Raw genomic sequence first — 15390 nt, forward strand, 5'->3', positions numbered from 1 at the left:
AAGAAATCAAAAGCAGTGAGGATAGTCGAGGTCAGGGGAGACGACAGGGACACGTAACAGCCAAAACAACACCTGGACCTTGATTGGGTTAAAACATCCACCACAAAGGACATCTGGGGAACAACTGGGGAAATCTGGATATGAACGGCATAGGTGATGTTCTCTTTTACGGTGGTTTGTTTTCAGCTGGACACGGCAGAGTGTGGGAGAATGCCCTTTTTGGAAAGCTGGATGTTGGGGTATGTAAGGGTAAGGTCACAATGGCTGCAGCTCCCTTTCAACCAGGTTGGCAAAAAAAAGAAAAGAAGAGAAAAGAAAAGAAAAGTGTTGTATTTATTGAGAGAGAATGGCTTGGGGGAAGAAAGAGATAAGGGAGAGAGATGTTAAAACAAGATTTGAACAATTGGTAATTCAAAGGCCTGCAGGTGCTCACTGAACTCTTCTTTCAACTTTCCCATGGGTTTCACATTTTTTCAAAAAGCTCATTTCCCATCACAGCTTGATTAGGCACTGCTGACTTAGTGCTCTCCAATCTCACAGGAGAGAAGCGGCCTTTCCCAGCCCCACCCCAACCATACCCAGAGCAGAGCCTAGGAACAAAAAGGCTCCACCCCACACATCCCAGGCACAGTGACTTCCCAAAAGCCTGCATGTTCACAAACAAGAGCATCTATGACCCAGCAACATAGGGACATGTTAAGTGTCCCCAAGCAGACTGCGGGCAGCCGGTCCCAGGTCTCGCAGCTCTTTAGAGCATCTCCCCTCAGCGCCTGGCACAGGACCCATCATGTGCAGTTGATGACTAAGGGCGGGCACTCAGGGAGTTCCAGGTTTGGCTTCCAGCCACGGAGAAGCTCTCCTTCCAATGGGAAGAGGGCTCATGCAGGGGGGGCCCACAGCTCCACATGAATAACCAGGCCCAGCAAGCCTCTCCCTCTCCACTTTCTGAATTTCCCTTAACAACGAGGGGACAAGACCCTAGCAGGTCTTGGTGGATCAGGCAAATAACACACAACCGTCTTCCCTAGGACTCCAAAACTTATAATATTCAGGGTCTCAGAGGTCACCCCTCACGTTTCAGATACACTGGGACCTTTTTTGTCAAAATGAGATCCAATGAGGTCCAATGCAATGCATGAACTGTGATGCTGGATCCTGATTTTTTTTTTTTTAATGCACTATGAGAAACATCTTCAGGACAAATGGAGAAGTTTTAACATGGACTTGGTATTTTCTTAGGTGTGATAATGGTGTTGGGGTTCTATTCAGTGACTTCTTTTTAAGGAGATACTTCCTGGGACATTTGGGGTGAAATGTCATGATATCTTCTACTTTCTGACATGGCCAAACATTAAAATTAATTGATTCTGGATAGCTCGCTGATCATTCTTTTACCTTTTTTATGTTTTAATTTTTTAACAATAAAAACATTGGAGAAGCAAGCAAGATCCAACTTCCATTTCTTCCAAGAGGAGATCTGCTCACAGTCTGTCTCCCTTTGGCCTGAGAAGTCTTAGTGGCCACAGCCAGGGGCTGGTTGACCAGAGGCTCAGGGCAGGCAGCCTCCGCTGGCCTGGAATTAATGCCCTAACCAGATGTTTCACTGGCTGCCGACTGGGGCTAAATATAGGCTGTGACGCAAACCCACCTACTATCCATTCAGCGAGCGTACTAGGAAAACAGCACCCTGGGGGCTGCAGGACACGCTTTTCCCTGTGCACAGGGTGAAGTCATTCCTCACTTTCAATCCCATCCTCCTCTGCTTTAAGAAAATTAGGACAAGAGAAGATGCACACAACAAACCAACAATATGATGACAGTTGGTGGGAGACAGTGCCAGCTGTGGGAGGAGGTAACAGCCGTGTGACCGATCGCTCCTGGGGTGACTGGCAAAGAGCATGTGCCAACTGAGGCCCCTGCACTTAGGAGCTGTGTGACCTTGGACAGACCACTTCCCTCTCTGAGTGTCAACTACCTCTGCTGTGAAGCAGGAATGGTAACACCTGCCTAATGATCATTCAAAGGACTCGGTGAGATGGGGAAACTCCTTTGTAAACTGTAAGGTGCTGTCACACATGAGAACCCCCATTCTTTCTTTAAAAGTCAGCAGATACAAAGACTGTTAAGCCCCTACACCTGACCAGGAGGTATCATGATTTTTCTTTCAATCGACTGACTTTTCTCACTAAAATAAATACAGTCTTAACCTAACCCAAACAACATCTATGAAATCATAGATCTAGGGCACTAATTATTTTCTTTAACACATATTACACTTAGTGCATACATATTAAACTTTAAAATGTTCCCAGGAACCACCTAAAATCACCTTGTGGACCACCAGAACCAAGCAGATGGATGCTGTTAAGGCCCTGCCCCGTTATTTTGCAGATGGGAATCTGAGGCCCAGAGAGAAGCTATCACTCCCACAAGGTCACACAGCATATTAGCCTTCGGTCAGCAGCTGTGACCCAGGTCTCCAGCCTCCCAGGCCAGTGCTCACACCACTGCCAGCTGCCCTCCCTCATGAGGAACAAAGAGTTCTCATGCCCTGGCATATCCTCTCATAAAAGAAAAATAAAAAACCTGTTTCTGAAGGACAGTCATGCAGGCTCTATTTCTGCCCTCCTGCAGCTTCAGGGAGCCCGCTGGAGACCCGACCAGGAGCCTCTGACTCTTCAGGTCAGCTCTCGCCTTTCCCACAGAGGGTGGCAGTCAGCACCACGGCCCCCCGGAAAGCTAGTCCCCGCTCCAGGGCCCTTGCTCCTCTAGCAGCATCTCAGGGAGAATGGGAGGGCTCCTGTATGTCTAGGAAATGTTAGATGAGCGACTAAAGGACCTACCCAATGAACAAACAACCCATCCCCAAACAGCCCACCTCTCTTAAAGGCATCTTTTTCCCAAGGCTGAACACCTGGGACAGGAAGGCACCGAGAAGTCTGTCAGAAGAGAGAGAGTAAGGCTTGGTATTTACTTGCAAGTTCCCTAACCTCTCTGAGCCTCTCTTTACCTCAGTCTAGAATAACATCACTGCCTCTTAGGGTTGCTGCAGAACTAAAGAAGAGAATGTCTAGAAATAGATAAATAGAAAGTTTCTTCTGTGTAGCACAGGGAACTATATTCAATATCTTATAATTATGTATAATGAAAAAGAATATAAAAAGAAATATATGTATGTGTATATATGACTGAAACATTATGCTGTACACCAGAAATTGACAGACTATAAACTGACTATGGTTCAATAAAAAAAGAAAAAGAAAGAAAGAAAAGAAGAGAATATGCAGGAAACAACTCAGCCCAGCACATAGGAAAAGCTCTTCAACTGTTAGCTTTAAAAACAGACAAAAGAGTCCAGTTATAAATAAATTAATGCTAGGGAAGTAATGTACAATATGATAACTAGAATTAACACTGCTGTATGTTATATATGAAAGTTCTTAAGAGAATAAATCCTAAGTTCTCATCACAAGGAAAAATTCTCCATTTCTTTAACTTTGTATCTGTATGAGATGACTGATGTTCACTAAACTTCTTGTGATAATCATTTCATGATGTGGGCGAGTAGAACTATTACACTGTACACCCTAAACCTATACAGTGTAGCATGTCAATTATATTGCAATAAAACTGGAAGAAAAAATTAAAAATTAAAAACAAAAGAGGAGGAAGCAGAAGGCACAACCAGACTAGAGAGAGGGCAGCCTGGGGGGATTTTCTAACTGCAAAGGGGAAAGTTTAATTCTAAGTGAGGCAAGCACTAGAGGAGACCGCAGCAGAGAGGGAAGACAGAAACAAACAGGGCCCACTCCTGCCTCAGGACTGTGGGTCCCTGAACAACTCCTGTCCTTGTCTTGTGCCTGCTCTGATCCTGAGCCCACCCCCCCTTGAAATCAGTCAAGCTGCTGCCCCTGTGGGAGCCCAGAGCCCAGCTCTTCCCTGCTGACTGAGCCTCCTGGGAGCCTCTGGCCTGCCCCACCCTGAGCACAGAACATCTGCAGCTGTCCTGAGCACACTGCTAGGACTCGGTGACTGCCAGCTTCTCAAGGGACAGAGGTGGGGCTGGCTCATCTGTCCCCATAGCCCAGCACAAGGCCAGGCAAACAGTGGTCCCGGTGAGAGGCTAAGCAGAACCAAGCCAGAGGTATGCACCAGGGTTTCTGCTGCCCGAGTTCTTTCTGGCTCTGCAAGGAAGGCCAGGCTGTGATAAGCCGCACATCAGGCCTCTGTACCCAGGTGCAGCAGCAGGCCCGTTTACAGTGGGGACACCCATAATCTGAGCTGGAGAGGATACCACTGGGATAAAATCACTGAGTAGTGCCCATTGTCCCCTCTAAATGCTGGAGGGTGTCCATTGGCCACAGGGATTCAGAACCAGAGGTACTTGCTGTGTGGTCTGGTCTCAGTTTCCTCCCCTCTGAAAGGAAGGAGTTGCACCACATGCCCTCTATGACCCTCCGAAGTTCTACCCAAAGGGAACCCCCAACCCACATTCTAACTGACCCAAGTGATGGGTGACATACCAGTTCTGAAAGGTTGTAAGAGAATCACAGATGTTTTAAAGCCCCTTGGAAAGCAATTTCAATTTATTTTCAGAATCAAGAAGTCATTCCTGAGAGCTAACTTGTATTCCTTTCCTCTGTTTTAACCACTTTCTATCAGGTTTTCCTCGCAGAAGCCAGCTGTAGAGCACAACCTTTGACCTTTGTGGACAGACAAGGGCTGGGAGGAGGCGGAGCCTCATGGAGCGGGCCGCTTGAAGGGCGGAGCTGCAGGAGGGGCGGGGCCAGCAGGGGGTGGGGCTATGAGCCTGACCTCTGCCAGCCTGGCTCCTCTTCCCTGCCCCATCCTTTGTCCTCAGTGTTCAGCACTACCCATGGAAGGGAAAGGGATTTTTAGGGCCCTGCTCAATTGGGTCCCTCCCTGGTGAGGCAACACGGTGAAGCAGAAGGGGACTGCACTCATTTTCTGGACTGCTGTAACAAATTACCACAAACTGGGTCACTTAAAACAACAGAAATGTATTCTCTCACAATTCTGGAGGCCAGAAATACAAAACAAAGGTGTTGTAGGGCCATGCTCCCTCTAGAGACTTTAGGGGGAAATCTTCCCTTGCCTCTTCCAGCTTCCGGGGGCTCCAGGCATTCCTTGGCCCCTTGGCCTCTGCGTTCACAGGACCTTCCCCTCTGTGTGTCTGTCTTCTCTTTTGTCTCAAAGCTCCCTCTGCCTTTCTCTTATAAGGATACTTGTCATTCAATTTAAGGCACACTCAGGTGATCCAAGATGATTTCATCTCAAGATTCTGAACCTAATTATATGTGGAAAGACCCTTTTCCCAAATAAGGACACATTCACAGGTTCTGGGACATGACCATATCTTTCTGTGGTGGGGTGGGAGGTCACAATTCAACCCACTACAGAGCTCACTGGTCAGAGTCAGAAGTCCTCATCCTCCCACTAACTGGGCACTACCTCATCACTGTGGCCCCAGGCAAGTTCATCACACCCATCTGGAACCCTATTTCCCCACTACCTGCTGCACCTCTCCTAAGGGAGTCAGAACTGCAGGTGGCTGATACTCCACAGATCATAACCAGCTTTCCAACATGATGCTGACACATCAGCATTTCTCAAACTGGAGACACAATTAAAAGTAAAAATGATCACAGTTCACCCACTAAGTGTGTAAATCCCTGACTCAAGAAACTTAAGTCTTGGGGGGTAGGGGTGGGTATAGCTCAGTGGTAGAGCCCACATCTAGCATGCACGAGGTCCTGGATTCAATCCCAGCACCTCCACTAAAAAATAAAAAAGAAACTCAAGTCTGGTTCTATAGAAACTTCTTCAAGTTACAAAGTTAATTATAGAGAAGTGTTGCCTTTAGAGCAGATGAAAGGATGTTATAAAGATAACTAAAAGGAAAACAAAATTCTAGAACCATGGACTCCCCCTCCCTCCTCCCAGATACATCTAGGTCCCCTGTAAAAGCCCAGCCTCCTACTCAGTTGCCCACAATCCCAGGCTGGGGATCTCCACACACCTCTGCCAGCCCTTACTTGCCCAGACTGGGCCCTGCCAACTCCCCCCACTCCACACAGCCCTTCCTCCACCCCCAGTTAGCACTCACTCTTCCTTTCTGGGACTGCTCCCTCAAGGTGAGCCTCTCTCAAATGTGCACCTCATCATCCCTGGCCCACAGAGACTGTCCAGATTGTCAGCAATGAGAAGTTTCAGCAAGACACCTGGGATTCAGCTTGAGAGTTGGCTTGGAAACCCAGCCACTCCCATCAGAATTCCCTCACAGACACCACCATGAGCTGTGGTTTCTACTCCAGCTGTGTGTTAGAATCACCTGGGGAAGCTGAAAAATTATAGGTGCCTGGGTCCCACCCCAGACCAACGGAAATCAACTCTGAAGATGGGGCTTGGACGTGTACTTGTAAAATCCTTGAGACAGGAGGCCTCAGAGGCCCTCTAGCCTAAAAGGGTCTGTCTTTTGACCTCAGGAAGTGACATAGTCTCCAAATTCCATGCCAGCCTTGGAAGCCAGCATCCCACTCGCCTCCTGCCAGGGAATTTGACCCCAATCTTTGACGGGGGAGGCTGGGGGCTAGCCTCCACCCACCACACACTGCATCCATCTCTGGGCCACCAGTGCCCAGCCCACAGTGGGTGCACAGGAACTGACCACCTGACACCAGGCACCTCCGAGGTCCCACCACACTACACCCAGCAGAGCCCATCCTCTGATCGAAACAGGAAACAGCACAAGGAGCCTTGTGACTTATCCAAGGCCACCCGTTGCATCCTGGGAGGGGATCTCCCACAGGAAGGGGGAGGGCTCTGAGCTTTGACCAGGCCAAGGCTGTTTTCCTTCTACCTTCTGGGCAAATATTTACTTCCTTGCAGGCCAAGATGCAAATGCCTCTGCTGGTAAGAAAGTCTCCCTGGGAAAGAATTAAATAAAACAGAGAAGGCACCATTTCCATAGTGAAACAGCTCTGGTCTTGGGGATGGAGGCAAATGGTGGGTTGTGTCAGTCATATCCCCTCTCCAGGCCTCAGTCTCCTCAGCTGTAAAACAGGACAAGTGTCCCAGCTCACACAGTTGTCCTGAGCATCCAGAGAAGTGAAACGAAGTATCGTGAGGCAAGTGCCAGGTAGTGGCTCTTTCTGCGCCCCAGCCCCTCTCACCAACACCCAGCGAGCTCTAGCCTGGTGATGCGCGCCTCCCATGCTACTGCATATCACACAGGACACTCCAACAAGAGCCCTGGAGCATCGCCCCATCCAAGCCTGGTCCCATGTGAGGTACAACGGCTACCCCTTTCTGCAGACAAGGAAACTGACTTATCCTGGCCACCAGTCAATCAGATTTGCTCTTCACCCATCAAACAAGACGTGCTCGTTCTCCTAACCTGCTGCCTGCTAGAACTGGGCAGAAGCCTCTGGCTGCAGTCCTCCCAGAGGGCATTTCTGACCTCAACATCCAGGCCCAACAAACTTGCCATTCTGCAGTAATCTACCCTTCTCTCCCAGAGCCCATCTCCAATCCTCCAATTCTCTACCTGGCCTCCGTGCCCTCTAAGCCCTGCTCCCACCTCCTGGAAGCCCTCTCCCAGGGCTCCTCTGCAGTCACGGCCAGGCAGCCAGGCAGCCAGGCAGGAAATCACCCACCACCTCCAACTGGCCACTGCTGCCTGATTTCAGTTTCCATCTCCCTGTGGGCTGAGCTTTTAGTTTTTCCTGTTTCCCCTCCCCTGGCCTGGGCGGAAAGGCCCAGCCTGGAACTGAACAGCGCACCTGTTGAATGGCTGACATTCCCTGGCAAAGGCAGACCCTGCCCCTGGGCTCCCAAAAGTGCTTCTCCCAGCTCCCCTTCTCCAGGTGCTCTCAGAGCCTTGAGGATACTTCTGGTTTGGCTTGTCTGGCCCCGTGTGCCCATCATGTGGCACATAGCCTCACTGGTGTATCGCTAAAGCCCAAGAGGTAAGAGGTGGGGAGGACCCAGGCCCCAGAAGAAGCCACATGCTGTCTTGAGGGGTCAGACTTTTCTGCCCAAGAGCAAGGCCACAGCTGGATGCTCTAGGCAGGGCACTCCCTGCAGAAAGTAGCTTCCTCTTATAAGACAAATTCCAGGAGTTCTCATCACATCTTGTGTTCCAGCTTCCCCTGAGCTCTGCAAGGCCCCCAGGCAAGTCTCCATCCCTCCATGGACACCGGCCCTATGGTATGCTGGGTGCTGTTGAATCCTCATTCTTGCAGGATCCTCCCCACAGCCCTCTGGTGTATCCATAGAGAAGGCGTCCAGGAGGCTCAGACTTGGATCTTTACCCAGGGTCACAGCAGAACCAGCATTTGATTCATGTCTCCAGGGGGCACTGCCATCAGGTCCTGATGATTAAACTTCCCCTCTCGGTTATTAAGACCCAAAAGTCCTCATACGACCAGACCCCTGTCACCTTCTCCACCCACAGTTCGGCCCTTCTTAGGCCTCCTCATCTGCTCCAGCCATGCTTGCCTACCTCAGGGCCTGTGCACTTAACTTCTCTTCCGTCTGAGACGCTCTCTACAGGCCTTTCTTCTGGCCGGCTCCTTCTCACTCTTGGAGCTCCTCATAAAGGTCTTCCACAGCCACCCCATCTAAAGTAGGAACTCCCATCTCTTCCCACTTGTTCTTTGAGTTCTTCCTTAGCACCTATCACAAGCTATGTTTATTTACTAGTGTGCCTGACTTCCAGAGTTTGGACCAAGCCTGTCTTGTTCATAGTTGTTTCCTGGTGACTATCACAGGGCCTGGCATACAGAGTAGGCATTAAATAACTATTCTATTAACTGAACAAGCAAACAAACAGTCCCCACCCTGGAGAGAATGGCAGGTCAAAATGGGACTCTCCTGCCTTCCACGAAGATGTCAATTCCAACCCACTCACATCAAGAGGTTCCCTCTAGGAAAGGTCTATCTTTTCAATCCCATATCCTAGGATTACCCAGAAGACATCTTTTCCCTGCCTGTCTATGGAGCCAGCTGGTGTAGATATTTCACTATCAGTCCCTAGTCTGGTTTACTCAGAGCCCCACCTGAGGCTGGCACTGAGTCACCCAGACAGAAGAGGCACGCGGCAGGGGGAAGGAGGAAGGCAGGTCGTCACTCCTGCTTCTCAGGAGCAAACAACCAAAGGCAGTGAGCTCCCAATCCAGTCTTGCAACTTAAAATGACCCCCCTCTTACAGGAAAAGGAGAGTTCGTGCACAGAAGCCTAGGCTAAGTGCAAAGAAACTTTCTTGGGGCCTTATTTGCTCATCTGGAAAATAAGTGCCTTAGAATGCTTTCCAAACCTCTCCTAGGGCTGCCTGCCTGATTTTCTGGATTTTAAAGTCCCCATGGCCGGGATGGGGGTGGGGAGGGCCTCTCTGTGACCCAGGTCCGAGCCTGGGCCCAGGTCTTCTCTAACAGCCTATGAGGCACAGTGATCACTTCTCCAGTATGGAGCCGCCTCACTTTCTGCTTGAGTTTCACTACTTTCTCTATGAAATGCTTCCCTCGAACAAGAGGGAAATGGACCTGGCCAATGAAGCAAACACAATCTTTTTAAAAAAGTTAAATATGTACATATACATATAAGGAGATGTCCAAATGGGTGTCTACCCCAACAGTGGTTCTCTCCCAGTGGGAGAATCAAAGGTGATTTTTGTCTTCAATGTGCTCACCTGAATTGCTTGGAATTCTTTGTAGCTATGTGCACATATTATTTTCACACCAACAAAGCTCTTTTCCAAAGTTAGAAATTCCTGCTGCGCTTAAGTGGGAGGCCAGGTACCTGGCTCCTTCCATAAGTGCTGTCCTCTACCCCCATCCTGAGCCCTGACACATGAAGGGATCACAGCGGAGGGGTGGGAGGATGGCTGGTAAAGGTCACAGGGACCCCATGAAGAAACTGGAGTCAGGCAACCTGGGTCCTGGTCTGTCACTAACCTGCTGTGGGGTCTCAGCTATTTGCTTCCTCTCTGGGCCTGTTTTTTCCTCAATAAAATGAAAAGGTCACCCTAGAGATGCCTTCAAGGGCCCTTCTAATTCCCAGTCTATGACTCTCAAGCGTCTAGAAGAATAGAGAGGGAGGTAGGAAAAGAATGGCTTTAAGTAGCTGGTGTAGTGTTTATCACGCACCAGGCATTGCTCTAAGCTCTTCCTACAATTAATCCATTTAATGTCTCAGCAACTCTCAGGTAGGTCAGGTAGTGGTCGCCCACTTTACAGATAAGGCAACTGAGGCACATGGAAGGTAGTGCCTACATCACTCAACCTGTAAGTGCCAGAATTGGGACTTAAACCCAGATAGCCTGATACACAGTCTGCGCTCAACCATTAAACCTTAGGGAAATATAAAGAATCACAGGCCAAACTATGATAATGGGGCCCATCTTGGAGAAGGCAAGGAAGAGTTAATATTGCCTCTGGCATTTTTAATCTCTACCAGCTATCCACACCCACTTCCTTCCCACTCACTCATCAATACCCCTCAGCCCTGACACCCTTATTCAACTGAAAACTACCTCATTGTCAAGGCAACAGGCATGGTGCTTTCTAGAAAGCCAGTGTCTCCATGATCAGCCCAGCCCACTTTGCAAATTCAAGGCATCAGCAAACCTGACTGCTGCTGGCTACACACGCTGCTTGGCCTCTCACCCAGGTGCCCATATCTTCAATCCTTGCTTCCAAGATACAGGTTGGACTCAATCACCCAAATGCAACAAGCCTCCCCTGAGGACCTACTGCGTGCCCAGCCCTGAGCCCAGAATTTAGAAGAGGATATGAATGAGCTACACCCCTGACCTTCAGGAGCCCACAGTCCAGCGAAGAAAAACAGTCGTGTAAACGGATCTCTTGGACACCCTGTGGTCGGTGCTATAATTAGAGGTGTGTCCCTAGTGGGCTGAGGGCACATGTGTCAGAATGATTCACCCAAGTGGTGGGAAGAGGAGGCTCCAAGTGCCTCTGGGTAAGCTCATTTCTCACGGGGACACCTTCGGCTGCCTACAGAAGGAGCTGGGAGTGAGGGGACCTGGGGGCCTGTGCCAGCTCTGCTGGGTGACCCTGAAACACGCCCCCTCTGAGCCCCAAGGTCGCCTTCTGAAAACAAGAGGGTCCCCAAGCATGGGAAGGGAAATTGTTGTAAATTGTTCGTCATATTCATGTGGACTCCCAGACTGAGACAAGTTTTCATTGCTCATTTCCCTTCTCATCCTCCCAATCACATTAAGGAGCAAATCTCAGCTTCAGTGTCAGTTTGTCTTTATGCCTCTTAAACACTTGTCCACCTGCCTTTTGAATGACGAGGGCAAGCCTAATGTTCATAGCCCACAGCACCCACAGTATCTAGCTAGTATTTAATAATGCTGTTTTGTTTTCCCTGTGCTATATTTGCTGTAACTATTACCTGCTATTTCTGATAAGGAATATTGGTTTCCCCTTGGCATCAGTGATATAAAAATAAATTTTAAATAAATAAATTTGAACATAAATACAAAACAGAAACAGACTCATAGACATAGAGTACAAGCTTGTGGTTGCCGGGGGGGGGTGGGGGGAGGGAAGGGACAGACTGGGATTTTAAAATGCAGAATAAATAAACAAGATTGTACTGTATAGCACAGGGAAATACATGCAGGATCTTGTGGTAGCTCACAGTGAAAAAAAAATGTGACAATGAACATATGTATGTTCAGGTATAGCTGAAAAATTGTGCTCTACACTGGAATTTGACACAACACTGTAAAATGACTATAACTCAATTTTAAAAAGTTAAATAAATAAATAAATAAAAATAAATTTGAGTTTAAAATAAATTTTAAAAATAAATTTGAGTTTAAAAAGTGAATCTGTTTAAAGTAATATATTACATGTAAATAATAATATAATAGTTATAGTCTCTATGTATGGCATTTTAACATCTATCAAAATTTTAATTGCATATACAAAAACAGGCAAAGCTGTTCTGTGCTATTAGACATTCCAATAGTGATACCGCTGGTGGGAAGGGTAAGTGACTAGAAGTGGACACAAGGGGGGCTTCTGGCTTCTGCTGTCCATTCTGTTGGTTGACCTGGGGGCTGATTATACAGGGGTGTTCACTTTGTAAAAACTCATCAAGTTGTAAACATTTATGGTGAGTCCATTCATGTATGTATGTATATGATATACTCTACCCCAGTAATTCCACTTCCAGACATTACCCTGCAGACATACACATATATTGTGCAAAATGACACATTCAAAGATGCTCACTGCAGCACTGTTTACAGCAACTGGAGATTGGAAACAACCTGAGTTCCCCAGCTGGGGACTGGTTAAATAAATTTTGGCAGAGCCTACAGTGAATTCTATGCAGCCATCAACTAGAGTGAGACAGTCCCTAGCAAGGCTCCAAAGTTTACAAGGATTTAAATTTAAGCAAAAAGGTAAGGGCAGAACTGTGTGTGGTGTGCTACTTTATGCAGAAAAAAAAAAAAGACATATAATACAGGCACTTGTTTGTGCCTAGGACATCCTATGCCTAAGATATTATCTCAGAAAAGAATAACAAGAAACTGCTAGTAAAGGTACCCTCTGGACAGAGCAGGTCAGGAGAGAGGGGTAGGAGGGAGGCTTATCACTGATGATCACTCTTTTGTACTTTTCAATTTTGTACAATATCCTTGAATTTCCTATTTGATAATAAATTTCAAAGCAAAAAGTGTTACAGAAGGTACACAGCTATGGTAAAATGTATGGCCCCTTAAATACTGAGATCAAAGTGTTCGCACTTTGGGCTTATAAAGCAAGTAACCCTTGGCCCCGCTCCTCCTCCCAAGGAATGGCATGGAGATAATACACTTTTCTGTAATGGTTTCCAATTAATAGCAAACCCAGTCTAGGACAAATTACTTAAACTGGGCCTCCACCCTGCAGTTAATTCTGGCACCTGGAGTTGCCCTGGCAAAGCTGACAGGTGGCTGAGTTCTTGGCATAGGTGAGGAGATTTTTAAGCACAAATACTTCCAGGGATGGGAAGTTAAATACTTGGGAAGGCAATCTCAGGTGCTGGAGAGGAAAGAATCTGAGTTCTGAGTCTCACCCTGCCCTAACAGAAGCAGAGCAAGGGCCACAGACTGGTCTTCTCTCAGGGCTGCAGGGGACAGTGACAAGTCAAGGCTTTGAAAATTCGAGTTCAAGTTTAACTGCATAACTTTCCTTTGCATAGCACTTGGCTTGCCCACATATCACTATCTCCCCACCTTGCTAATCCTAAAAACAATCCAATGAGGTGTGGGACAGGATATCAGTTATCCATTTTACAGATGGGAAAATGGAGGTACAAAAAGGTTTAACAGACTGGTCAGTAATTACGTATCAAGAGAAGGAGTATAGCCAAAAACATAACCTCAACCTTCCAACTCCTTATTTTCTCACCTCCCTACACAACAACCTTAGCCTTCCCTCTTTCAGCTCTGACCTACAGAGAGAGAAGAGCTTCTGAGGCCAAACAAGGAGCAGGCAAAAAAAAAAAACAAAAAAACAAAAAAACTCAGAATCAGAATCAAGGAGCCTATGAGACCATCTAGCCCAGCAGTTTTCAACCCTGAGTACACACTAGAGTTACCTAGGGAGTTTAAATAAATTTAAGTAAATACATATGCCAGGGCCCAGGCATCTTCAGTGCTTTTAAAATTCTTTAGTTGATTGTGATGCAAATTTGGGAGAGAACCGCTGAATGACAGCTCAAATTATCCCCAACTCAGCTCTACAAACAACCTTCTGCCTCCCTGGAGCCTCCATCCGTGCATCTGTACGACATCCTCTGGCCCCCAAATATTCCATTCATCTCTCTTCCACATTATTACATAGTCAGAGAACTAGACTGGGAGCTGGGCAAGTCAATTCACAGCTCTGAGGCCCCAAACAGCAAAGTGACTTGCCTAATATCTCCCAGTGAACCAGTAACCGAACAAGACTAGAATCCTGACCCACCAGGCAAGGTCACATCCACAGGAGGGTCACAAGGAAAGCCAGGACTGATGGCAGATCGAGAAGTTCCTGCCAGCAGAATAGACTTAGCGAGAGCTGAAGAGGAGACCAGGAATGTGTGCGTGTGTTTTGGAGGAGATGGGTGTCAGGTACCTGGGCAAGTCTGCCCTGCGGCACACTGTGGGTGTGGGACTACTCAAGAGTGGCAGGGTGGGCAATGGCCTGCAGAAAGATGTCCTCGTTTCTAGGAGGGGGCCCAGCTTGGTCTGAAATCTCCATAAAGAAATTCAGTCTATTGGGTCAGCTTACCAAGAGGGCTCAGCTCCCCTGCCCGTAGCAATAATAATGGCTCACACTTCTTGAGTTCTTTGCTGGTCCCTGTGCTAAGTACTGTACTTGGCCTGTTTCATTTAATCTCCACAACCATGCTGAAAGTTTGAGTATAATCACTGTCTCCATTTGCAGATGGGAAACTACAGCCTAGAGAGTTAAAGTAACTTCCCCAAGATCACTCACATAGAAAGTGGTAGTGGCAGGATTCAAAGCCTGGTTAATGTCTAACCATTACCATCCAGCCCCCAATAAGACAGAAGAGAAGGCTAAGCCCAGTGACTTTTTTTAGTTACTGAGCCCTAGAAGCAGCGGGAGACCTCCCCAGACACGATCAGGGAATCCTGACCACAACACGGACAAGCCATCCTCCCTCCACCCAAGAGGAAACCGAGGCACAGTGGGAAAGCATCTTGCTCAGAGGCATCGGTAACTAAATAGGGAAAACAGGATCAGGAGTTCAGGTCTCCGGACCCCAGTCCACAAAGCCTGACCACTTCTCCACTGACAGATGGGGAGATGAACTCAGTCATACCCGGCAGGCGGGGTGGGCGCGGCCACCATGGTAACCGCCGCCTACAGCACTAGCGGAAGCGCAGTGGACTCGCAGAACCAAACTGCTATTACGGTGCACACAGGTGAGCCACGTAGAGCTCCTTCATCGTAGACGTGGCCAATGAGCTCTAAAGCTCCCTATCGGGCAGCTGAATTTCCCGGTTCCCAGGTAAATTGGGAAGAAAAACCAGGAGCGCGCCCCCGGAGCCCTCCCTGGAGCAGACAGGTCTGGACCCAGCCCCCGGCGGGGTGGGTGAACAAGGGAGTGCGGGCTCCCGCTCCCATCCCGTGGCCCGACGGGGTCACTCACCCAGAACACTGTGGAGTAGATGATGAGCGAGAACTTGAGCCAGAGGTAGGAGAGGCGCGCGCAGTAGCGCACCTGCTCCGAATCCCCGCGGGGCATCCTGGGCTCCCGGGCCGGGTCCCTTGCTGTGAGCAGCCCCACCTGCGGCTGCCGGCCGGGTTCCCCGCCCCGCCACCGGGTGCTCGCTCGGGGACT

General features: G+C 48.4%; 1 protein-coding gene across 1 annotated transcript in view; it reads right to left on the bottom strand.

Moving 5' to 3' along the window:
• Window positions 1-15390, bottom strand: part of TSPAN15 (tetraspanin 15) — a 48515-nt gene extending 33125 nt beyond the window's left edge. Inside the window, exon 1 of the mRNA XM_010992788.3 lies at window positions 15199-15390. Coding sequence (XP_010991090.1) covers window positions 15199-15294 — 96 coding nt within the window. The 5' untranslated portion in view covers window positions 15295-15390. The remainder of the gene's footprint in view (window positions 1-15198) is intronic.

The sequence above is a fragment of the Camelus dromedarius genome, chromosome 8 (assembly GCF_036321535.1).
Source record: "Camelus dromedarius isolate mCamDro1 chromosome 8, mCamDro1.pat, whole genome shotgun sequence".
Lineage (NCBI taxonomy): Eukaryota > Metazoa > Chordata > Mammalia > Artiodactyla > Camelidae > Camelus > Camelus dromedarius.